At 29.2% G+C, this 10,800-nt stretch overlaps 2 protein-coding genes across 5 annotated transcripts in view; one reads left to right on the top strand and one right to left on the bottom strand.

Annotated features, from left to right (window-relative positions):
* The window catches only part of LOC145192979 (E3 ubiquitin-protein ligase RNF31-like), a 14,301-nt gene extending 11,475 nt beyond the window's left edge, over positions 1–2,826 (top strand). The window contains exons 15-17 of one of the 3 annotated variants that reach the window (XM_090099649.1): positions 1,922–2,018; positions 2,332–2,500; positions 2,608–2,826. In XM_090099649.1, coding sequence (XP_089955775.1) covers positions 1,922–2,018; positions 2,332–2,500; positions 2,608–2,646 — 305 coding nt within the window. In that variant the 3' untranslated portion in view covers positions 2,647–2,826. Of the gene's footprint in view, positions 1–1,918; positions 2,019–2,331; positions 2,501–2,607 lie in introns of those variants that run through there. The other 2 variants (XM_090099648.1, XR_016456181.1) reach the window with 2 other exon arrangements.
* Positions 2,827–3,913: 1,087 nt separating this feature from the next.
* Positions 3,914–10,202, bottom strand: LOC145192992 (dnaJ homolog subfamily A member 2-like). Of its 2 annotated transcripts, none has more exons than XM_090099848.1 (12): positions 9,965–10,202; positions 9,411–9,473; positions 8,332–8,437; positions 7,922–7,981; positions 7,753–7,840; positions 7,461–7,541; positions 7,119–7,252; positions 6,842–6,918; positions 5,494–5,559; positions 5,195–5,393; positions 4,330–4,457; positions 3,914–4,209 (listed from the first exon to the last, which is right to left on the bottom strand). In XM_090099848.1, the coding sequence occupies exons 1-12, from the start codon at positions 10,034–10,036 to the stop codon at positions 4,000–4,002; spliced, it is 1,284 nt and encodes a 427-aa protein (XP_089955974.1). In that variant the 5' UTR covers positions 10,037–10,202; the 3' UTR covers positions 3,914–3,999. The 2 variants fall into 2 exon arrangements, with proteins under 2 accessions (XP_089955974.1, XP_089955975.1); XM_090099849.1 differs by having other exon boundaries at positions 7,753–7,837; positions 9,965–10,181.
* Positions 10,203–10,800: the final 598 nt, after the last annotated feature.

The following is a 10,800-nucleotide window of genomic DNA, read 5'->3' as shown; positions in this document are numbered from 1 at the left end:
CTAACTGTTTTTTAACCCTGAAAGACCACAAAGAGAACTTTATAAACAACCCTACAGTCAGACTACTAAACCCTGCTAAAAATGAAATTGGAAGAATCAGTAAAAATATACTATCAAAAATAAACCATGATATCAAACGTATACTTGGTCTCAATCAATGGATATGTACGCAAAATGTCACTGATTGGTTTAAGATAATCACTGAAAAACACCTGTATAAGTTTCTTATCTTTGACATAAATGACTACCCTTCAATCAATGAAAATCTTTTAAACAACGCAATTAGCTTTGCTGAGAAGCACGTAACAATTAATAATGATCAAAAAATGATTATCAAACACGCAAGAAAATCGATACTCTTTAATAACGATCAAGTTTGGGTTAAAAAGAAAAGCGGTTTGTTTGATGTTACCATGGGTGCTTTTGACGGTGCCGAGGTTTGTGAACTTGTTGGCATTTTCCTACTTTTCCAACTATCGCAACATTACAACAAAGCTGATTTTGGACTATATCGAGACGATGGTTTAGCTATATTTAAAAACACCAGAGGCACGCAAATGGAAAGAATAAAAAAGCACTTTGTTCAAATCTTCAAAGACAATGGCTTACTTATTTCCATCCAATGTAATTTGAAAATTGTCAATTATCTTGACGTCACTTTAAACCTCAATGACTGCTCTTTCCGGCCTTATAGTAAACCTGAAAATGTTTTAAGCTATATTCATGCTGAATCCAACCATCCTCCTAACATTTTAAAGCAGATCCCGCATTCCATCGAGCTACGATTGTCTGCCAATTCATCTAGCGAACAAATCTTCAGAAATTCTTCTTATATGTATGAGGAAGCCTTAGAAAAATCAGGTTACGACCAAAAGCTTATATACATCCCCAATTTACAACCTGTTTACAACCTGTTAACAACAAAAGTCGTAAGCGAAGAATTATCTGGTTCAATCCTCCTTACAGCAAAAATGTTTGCACAAATATAGGAAAGCGGTTTTTAAACTTGGTCGACAAACATTTCCCAGTTACCCACAAACTCCATAAGATTTTTAATAGAAATTACACAGAACTATCGAAAGAAATATGGAAAATGAAAGAAAAAAATTTCACACCTATCGTTAAGTGGAAGATAATCAAACATTGCAAATCGTACAACCCGGCCACAAAATGCTGCATGCTATGCCTGCATGAGAAGTACATGATTATTATGTTTAATGAAGGTACCTTATTGAATAAGAAGAACGAATTGGTTTCAAAATGCAGGCATAGAAATAAATTTCTTCTTTCGAAATTTGATACTGGTGACTAGGCCTATATTATTTCTTTCTTTTCTTTTCTTTCTTTCTTTCTTTCTTTCCTTTCTTTTCTTTCTTTCTTTTCGTTCTTTTCTTTCTTTTCTTTCTTTTCTTTCTTTTCTTTCTTTTCTTTCTTTTCTTTCTTTTCTTTCTTTCCTTTTCTTTTCTTTTCTTTTCTTTCCTTTCTTTTCTTTCTTTTCTTTTCTTTTCTTTATTTCTCTATTGCTTTCTTTCATTTCTTTACTTCTTTATTCCTTTCTTTCTTTCTTTCTTTTCCTCCTCTTTTTCCTAATATGACGTCAGAGCACACGATACAGTAATTTTTGCAATTTGTAACGGTTTTTATAGATTTTTGATTTGTATTTCATGGCTGATGATTGCCGCTAGGCATGAAACTTTATGTACCATACATAGTTGTTGTTTCTTCGTTTTATATATATATATATATATATATATATATATATATATATATATATATATATATATATATATATATATATACATACATACATACATACATACATACATACATACATACATACATACATACATACATACATACATATATATATATACATATATAATATATATATATATATATTCAAGTTCTTTTTTTAAAGCAGGTGATGCCCCATTTAAATGTACGATACCAATATCTGAGGAATATCTCGATAAGCCGTGCGGTAATGACTCTCCAGATAACATGGCAGGATTATGCGAGTTTGTACTATTTACATTTGTGATTTTACTTTGTAAGGGTATCCACGGTAAATGATGTGATCACGTGGAATTGTTTTACAAAAAAAATTCCTGAATGAAGTAATTTTACTGTTGTGTTGAACAAGACTCTAAAAAGTTATTTATGATTTGTTCTCATTTGCTGGCTCGTAAAAAGTTCTGATCTAAAAACTACTTAATGCAAAAAGGTTTCATCGAGATCGTCTCGATCAAGTAACAAAAAACTTCAGCGTAGCGCACGCTCAAAATAATGCTTTTAGAGGAATTTTAATTTTGAAACGTCATATCTCTTTAGGAATCACTTTAAAGAGTACCTTGTGACCCTGGTCAACAAAAACAACTTGGATCCCGTGTTTTTTTTATCGGTAGACGAGCTTAGCGTTGTATTGACAAGAAGTTATAAAAAGGTTTTGGTAAAAAATGCGGACGAAGTCGATGAAGAGTTTCATAAAAGATTACAAGAGGTATGCCAAGTTTAAGGTCTTTGTTTTTCATTTTCACTATTAATATTTTTATTTCAGTCGGCTTCGTGTAATAAACACGAAAAACTTACAAGCTGCTTTCTTTTTAGTACGTCCGCACGGAGCTTCCTCTGCTGCCAAGAAAATGATTCAAGTTTATAGAACAACTTAATTTCGAATTTTAAATTTGATAACTTTTTACCATTACTTTTATCATCGTGATTTACATTTATAGGGCATGATAGCGTACACAAATTTTTTAAATAAACACTTTTTTGTATATATTAAATGAGTTAATTTTTTGTTTTATAAACTTTGTTTTTGTTAAACGAGTTTTTTTTTTAATATGTTTTCAATTGCTTTTTAAATTAACAATAAATACCTAAAGTAAATGGAAAAGCTGTAGATTAGCCGCGCAATAGGATTATATTCAAGGCTATACCACATCTGATCGTTAACTTTTGTGCAATCATACTTTAAAGCACAAGCTTTTCAAGTTTCAGCGAAGTTTGTTTTTCTCCTCTTTGTTTCAAAACATTTTTTCTTAAACTTTTTAAAAATCTAATTCGCTTTCTTCTCTTAAATGCCGCATTGATTTTATTATGAGAGGTAATTAAAATAATCGGCTTCCCTATAGTAACATAACACTTTTATATCATTTGGTTAAGAACCCTAAACTTTGCGATACTTATCCGAATGATGTCAAAGTTTTTTTTTACCATGAGGAAGCGGATCATTTAAGAAAAAAATGTTGAAATTTTAAAGCCTTTCGTTAAGAAAAAGAAATTTTAGCCTGAATTGTCCGGCACACTCTAAAAATAAAACATTTCTCAATTCGTTATAAAATAAACTATTTAACAGAAATTATAACAACTGAAAGAGTACTCAGATTGGAAATATTATTTTGAACAAAGTATACGCTTAATATGTTGTGCAATCGCTTGCTTCCAATTACTAGATTAAAATTGAAACAATCTATTAGTTTGAAAACAGAATAGATATATTGGTAAATCGATAGCTATTACAATTGGCAGACGTTCATTGTATTGCATTCCACGCAAATTCAATAGTCAAAGAAGACAGCATATTTTGCAAAGCAAGCATAATACATTCAGTTCTGATTATGTTTCCTGAAACTATTATCACTTTGTCTCAATGGCCTTCAATCTCGATAAGTCGTTCTCTATCCGTAATGAAGCACTGTTTTAAAGTTCATCTTTTAAAGCGTTGTGCATATTTTTTTATAATGTAAAACGAACTCAAGTATTCGTAACACCTAGGCATTAGTAATTTAACAGTATTTGCACCTGTATAAAGTAACATTTTTTAAATATATATTTGTAAGACTGGGATTTTTGGCTACAGGCCAAAAGAGTAGAGCTGTTTGTTAAGTTTAAGAGTTTAGACAAAATCAAATTTTGATTGACAAGTCCAAGATATATTTGGTTTAACTTTTTTGAAATTTAAAAGTTGTTAACTGAAATTTGGTCGTCGATTGTTCGTTACTGTTGGGCGCAAGACATCGCCGTACCACCATGAGGATTATGTCCGTCATCATCACCGTCGTCGTCTTGATGGTAAGCTTCACGCCGATTAGAAGAACCGTTATCCATGGAGGGATCGTAACTACTTAACATCACTTCCTGCACATCTTCTCGTGTCAAGTCAATGTCCGCCACTTTGGTTCTGGGCGGAAGAATACTTTCGAGAAGCTAAAAAAAGACACAAGTAAGTCACACACAAAAAAAACAACTTAAATCAAAATTATTCCAATAAGATAAAAAAAAAAAAAATAAAAATAATAAAAATAAAAAAACTGGTTTCTTTTTTACTTTTAACTTTTCCATCTCTAAGTAATTATTTTGCGGAAAGATTATGTCAAACGTCACGAATAAATGTCCTTTATCAAAAGGACTTCGATAATGAGGCATGCCTTCATTGAGCAACACACGAGTAGAATCTAAAAGAATAAAAACATTGGGATTAGCCTTTATAAAAAGGGAAAAAAAAAAATTTTGTGTTAAGAAAATATATGAAAATCTTTGTTATTATTGCATTTGTCTTTCATGTGTCCTGAGTACCTTTTTCCCGAAAATTTAAAAACTGTTTTCGGAAAAACATCAAGCTTAAGCAGCAAATTGAATTCAGGAAATGATTTGGTGAAGTTATTTGGCAAACGTTTTTGAAACTTGCTTTCATTACTATGACGTAGTTAATGGTTAGAGAAGCCGTTTTATTCTTATGGAAATTGAGCTTTGTATAAACTTTGTATAAATTTTAAAATTTAAGAACTTTATGAAAATATTGCACACAAAGATGTTTTTATTTTGAAGTTGTTCCAAATCTTTTGTTCACTTTTTCTGCTTTAATCAGATTGATTTTTTTTTACATTTTTGAACCCTATAATTTACACCTTGATGTTTTTGTTTCAGAAGAATAAAAACCAGAAACCACACTAAACTTGAGCAATTTTTAAAACTAAGTTGGGTTATCCTTTGAAACTATTTCTATTAACAATTAAGTATCATTAAAAAATGTATATATTTTGAATTTGTAAAGGATAAAAACTTTTTTTCAGTTTTGTTTTTACATTTTTTAAATTTTAAAAGTACAAAAAACTTCCAACAAAATTTTATTAGAAAACCTGCAAAATTTTAACAACTAAAAACAGATCAAAATTTTTGTTTGGCATCTTACCTGGTTCAATGACTTTTCCAGGAGTGCTTGTGACAAGCAATTCTCGATTGTCTAGATGCTGAATTGGTATTTTAAAACCACAGAGAGCTTCTGTTAGCCCAATTGTGAGCTTTAAGTATAGGTCATTACCTTTTCGCTTAAAACGGGGGTGTTCAACTTGTTGTAGAACAATTATAACATCTCCACTTTCAATACCTGGCTGTAGAAATTTATTGACAAAATCAATCAATAACAATTAAACATCAATGAAGTAGTGATTACAGTAAAATTTAGAAAATTTTCCATTTTTTGTAACATACTTGTTGGTCTCCTTCATTGTGGAATGTGATTTTTTGTGAATCTTTCATCCCTTTGTCTACTTGTACCTGATAAAAAGTTTTTTTTGAAAAGAAAAGAGTTAGTAAACTGTTTATATTTATATTTATACATCACTGAAATTTTATATTTATATTTATACATCACTGAAATGAGAAAAAATAGACAATTTGTACATGTATTCAATTTTTGTTTTAAGATTTCAAATCTCATTGAATGTCTGCTGAAACCAAACACTTTAAATCAGTGCTTTGAAAATGGCTGACTAAAGTAATAAGGACGTTATGAAATAGTAAATGTCAAAAAAAAAGCAGAAAAACTTTTCTATGTGTGGAAAAAGTATTAGGTTTTACAAACCAATCTTTTATACAACCCAATACCTGAAAGGAAGTGTTCAGTTTGTACCATGAGAATTCATTCAAATCTTTATGAAGAGAGTACAAAAAAAACTCTAAAAAAGACAGTGAAAAATGACAAAAGAACTTGAGACTTCTGATAAATTACTAAGTAGGGTTTTGAAATATGATCTAGCTTTTAAACTCTACAAGATTAGAAAACATTATCTGCTTTTAAGTGATAGAGGGGAAAAATACTGGATGAGATTTAGCAAACCACAATCTTTTCATTTGGCTGGACAAAAAGATTTTTACTAGTTGAGAAACTCTTGAGTATGTTAGTGACAACTCACGAATATCAAGTATCGCTTCTCGGCCTAATGGCTAAGATCAAGTGTAGCAGGCTGGCTAAGCTGGTGTGCTTTTATTAAACTGATATTTTTCTTTTTTTTCCGCCCATTCCTCAAAGGGGAAGCAAACTCAGGGTCAACATGCTTCTGGGTCTTCCCAGGAGAGGTTCGGGCAAGTCTACAAGGCATCGGCCGGCGGACTTAAAATATTTAATACCTCAAGTAAATGAAGAAGCATGTGCTTCTGTAAAAAAGAGATAAAAGGATATATTTTACAGCAGAAGAAGACAAAAATTTTGAATTGTAAAATTTTTTTTATTTAATATGCTTATATATTAGTTAACATTTCTTTAGTGTTTTATGTTGGAAGCATTATTTATGATAAATCATTAATGGGTATATATATATTGCACCTTTAGTGGTTTAAGTTTTTTTAAACACAGGCTTATTTTCCTTGAGAAATCTAAATTTTATTGTTTTGAAATGATTAAACCAAAAGTTCAATTTCAATAAGTTTTAAAAATTTCTTTTTTTGCTTTATTTAGTTGAGAATGTTTTTTGTCTAAACAAATTCTTTAGACAAATAAAAGCACAACTTTTCTCCAGTTCAAATTTAGCAGACAATTTTTTATGATAAAGTTTTATACCTCCAAAATTTTAGTTTCATCGCACACTTTTTTGCCGAGACATTTTTTGCATCTATTTTTTGGGTCTATGACTTCTCCTAAAATATTAAAAATAGGTATATTTTTAAAGATGTTAACTTGGTAAAGTCCCAAAAAATGCCAAAAGATTTTGTGGATTATATGAATAATACATAAACTGAAATAGAAAATAAAATCAGGAACTAAAATGAGTGAACTTTAACATTATTCAAATTTTTTATTATTAAACCAAAACATATATTTATAAAAAACAGATCACCTTCTCCATTACAGTCAGAACATGTTCTCTGAATTTGCTGGACCATTCCAGGTGCAAGCTGTTGAAGACTTATCTTTATGCCATTTCCATTGCATGAAGTGCATCTTTGAACAGCATTACCTTTCCCACCAGAACTTAAAAAAAAAAAAACTTTAAGTCAACAGGTTGTCATTCTGCTACCAAAATGCTTTCTGATTTGAGACAAGAACTGTGAATTTTAATTAGTGAAAAAAAAACTTTTGAAAGTGAAATACTTTTGAGACTTTTTTTATGTTGTACAAGAAAAGAAACAAAGAAAAACAAACAAATATGAAAAGAAACTAGTAACAGGAAAAAACAAACCCTTTGCAGGTGACACAAATAACTTTTTTTTTAAGTTTTAACTTTGCCAGTTTTCCATTGTAAAGGTCTTCCAATGTAACCCTTCAACAATAAAGTTAAAGAACTCATTAAATATTTTTTAAATAAATGTATAACTTAATTTTTTTTTTCATCAAATTTTAAATTCCACAACCTTAAATCTTAATGTAGTGCTATATCAATATTATCTTGAGTTCTTAGAACAAAAGTGGAAATACTAAATACTCAAGTTAACAAATATTAATTGATTTTTTTTCTTTTATAATGAACCTACCTTAATGGGTGAACTGTATCTTCTCCTTTCCTTTTTTGACGCCTTGATCCTCCTCCCATACCAAATGGTCCAAACCCTCCCATACCTCCTGGGTAAAAAATAGTATTTTTAATAATTGGAAACCTTCATAGATAAAGCTGAAATAAAACAGAAAATTGCTTTTTCTTACCAAAAAATCCACCATGCCCTCCACCATGTCCAAATATATGACTAAGGATATCTTCCATACCTTTAAACATATATATATATATATATATATATATATATATATATATATATATATATATATATATATATATAAACTCATTAACTCAATTAGAATACTATTTATAAAGCTAAAAACTAAAAACAGTAGAAGTTTATCTCTCTCTCTCTCTCTCTCTCTCTCTCTCTCTCTCTCTCTCTCTCTCTCTCTCTCTCTCTCTCTCTCTCTCTCTCTCTCTCTCTCTCTCTGTCTCTCTCTCTCTCTCTCTATATATATATATATATATATATATATATATAAAACACCGGATAATGAAATCTAAAAAAAATGAATTAAAAAATTTAACATTTAACTTCATTTTCTAAGGAACTCACCGCCTCCAAATCCTCCTTCAGTAAGACCTTTTTCTCCATATCTATCATACAACTCCCGTTTTTCTGGATCACTTAAAACTTCATATGCAACTGAAATTTCTTTGAACTGAAATTAAAAATTTCTGTTCAGAAAAAAAGTTACTAAAGATTCTTACCCAACAAACGAATTTCCCAGAATTCATTACTGTTACCCTGTAGTTACTGGTTGTTATGGTGTATACTTATATGATGTATTATGTAATTATATAATACACCAAAACAAGGAGTAACTATAGCATAACAGAATAAGAAGTGTTTTTTTTTTTTACAGATCTTATTAAACATAAAACCTTGGTCAATGTCATAACAACCATAATAACCATTTTTGTAATATATCAACTTATTTTTTTTGAAAATGCAATTTTAAAACAATTGTAACAATTTGACTAAAAATTTCTGCAATTATTTTAAAGCAGTCACATTTTCTACAGTTGTTTTATAGATAAACCACATAAATCAAATGGTACCTATAAATATGTGCAAGTAACTACATTTTATTTTTATCTAAAAAGAGATTTCCTAATCAGTAGTCTTATAAATGATTTTAAGTTTTTTTAAAATGTTTACCATTTTTTATTATTGCTCCAGGTTTATTTTTACCAGAAATTTAAAAATTAAGAATTTCTTTTCCAGTACCAATAATAAAAGAAAGACAATAAATTTGCAATTTTCTATTTACATATATATAATCAAAATACCATAATACAATTTCACCAAAGTATTGATATAAATTCATAGCAAGATTTTAATTCATTTCATAAAGCCTTTATAAATATTTAAAAGCTTGGTACAAGGGACATAAATATTACGGTAATAATTAGCTGCAAGTTAATTAAAAGCATAATGTAAACAAAAACATTTTATTAAAACACAGCAATCACCAAATCATGTAACAGACAACATAAATCAGATAAATAACACATAAGTCTACATAACAACATAAATGATCATATAAATCAATAAATATAATCAATAAAACAATAATCACATAAATCTACATAAATTACTGTTGATTGTTAAAGGTCAGAATAATGACTCACTTTTTCCTCAAACTCTGGTCCTGCTTTATCTGGGTGAAACTGTCTTGCGAGTTTCTTGTATTGCTATTTAAAAACAATAACATTTCAAGTAACTTTTTTATCTTTAAAAGTTAATGACTTCTCAACTACATGAAATTATGTTATGCAACCTTTAGTAAAATCATAAATTTCAGTAAAAAAAGCCAATAAAGTCATTTTTAAAAATGCTTTAAAAATTAGTAGGAAAATAAAAAAAATAAAAATGCTTAAAAAATTAGTAGTATAAAAAGTCAATTAATGCTCAACTTCTTGTTAAAATTTTAAGAAATATATAGATATTTTTTTTAGCTAGTTATAATAAATCTCAAAATCAGATGTCTTAGAAAGTTACCTGATTGCACAAAACAAAACGAAACTTCAGTTTTCTAATATTTTACTTAAAACTTGCTAGTTTGAAGTATTTATTTCCCTTTCTAAGACTGAAATTTTAAACTTTCCTTTTCTAAAACATACTGACTGTGAAGCTACTAAAAGAAACTTAAAAAATGAATTTATAAACAACTTGATAGCCAAACCTTTTTAATTTCGTTAATTGAAGCATTCGGTGAAACTTCTAGTAGATCGTATAGTTTGGTGTCTACTACCATTTTCTTAGACTAAACTGCACCTTTGAGAAAACAGTTGTAAATAATAAAATTTTTATAAAAAAACGACCAGAAATTGCAGCACTTTTTAGCACTGATGTATGGGGTTAATGAGGCAGTAAGCTTTCTATTTATGTTACGAAAATTTAATCTGGAAGTTTCGATTATCACGCTGTTTTTTAAGCCTCGTTTCAACTAGACTATGTTTCGTAACGTTTGTTTACACACAAAGTGATCTCGATTATTAGCAGTAATTTTATAAGTGAAGGTAAAACTATTGAATAATTTTGCATAGTATGAAAAAAGACAATATGCGCTATTGCCTATATTTATAGATATAGGTATCCTGTTCTAAAAAAAAATTAGAATTGATTTGCTGCTTCATAATAATATTAAAACACTTTTGGAGGATTGATTAAATAAATCAAAAATATTTTATTTTCTTTAGACAATTTTTCTTAAGGGTTTCTACTCATCATTAACAAAAGCTTATAGCTTTTATGTTAAGGTTTGATAGGGGAGTATACAATCACATATAAAATCGCCCCCCCCCCCTAGCATATAATAATTTAAAATATTCCTTACCAAAAGTTTACTAGTAGGCATTTTGTATTTTCACGAAATTAGTTTCGTAAGAAATGCCATTTTTTTATTCAATACAACATCTACTTATCTTGATCTCACATTTGTTTTGCACTAAGTGTTCCTTGGTGGGGCCATGGAGGGGTCTCTGTGGGGCCGTGGTGGGGCCAAATATTAAAATAATA

Source organism: Hydra viridissima, unplaced genomic scaffold (genome assembly GCF_058129835.1).
Source record: "Hydra viridissima isolate aposymbiotic clone 2 unplaced genomic scaffold, HvirCarnegie_v1 scaffold_10, whole genome shotgun sequence".
Lineage (NCBI taxonomy): Eukaryota > Metazoa > Cnidaria > Hydrozoa > Anthoathecata > Hydridae > Hydra > Hydra viridissima.
This window is presented reverse-complemented; position numbering and strand designations above follow the sequence as displayed.

Excerpts from the sequence above, each read along its gene's own strand:
- LOC145192992 (XM_090099848.1), bottom strand. The coding sequence starts at position 10,036 with ATGGTAGTAGACACCAAACTATACGATCTACTAGAAGTTTCACCGAAT. Across the intron at positions 7,982-8,331 it reads TGAAGGAGGATTTGGAGGCG|GTATGGAAGATATCCTTAGT; the intron begins GTGAGTTCCTTA and ends ATATGTTTAAAG. Across the intron at positions 4,458-5,194 it reads TGGAAAAGTCATTGAACCAG|ATTCTACTCGTGTGTTGCTC; the intron begins GTAAGATGCCAA and ends TTATTCTTTTAG.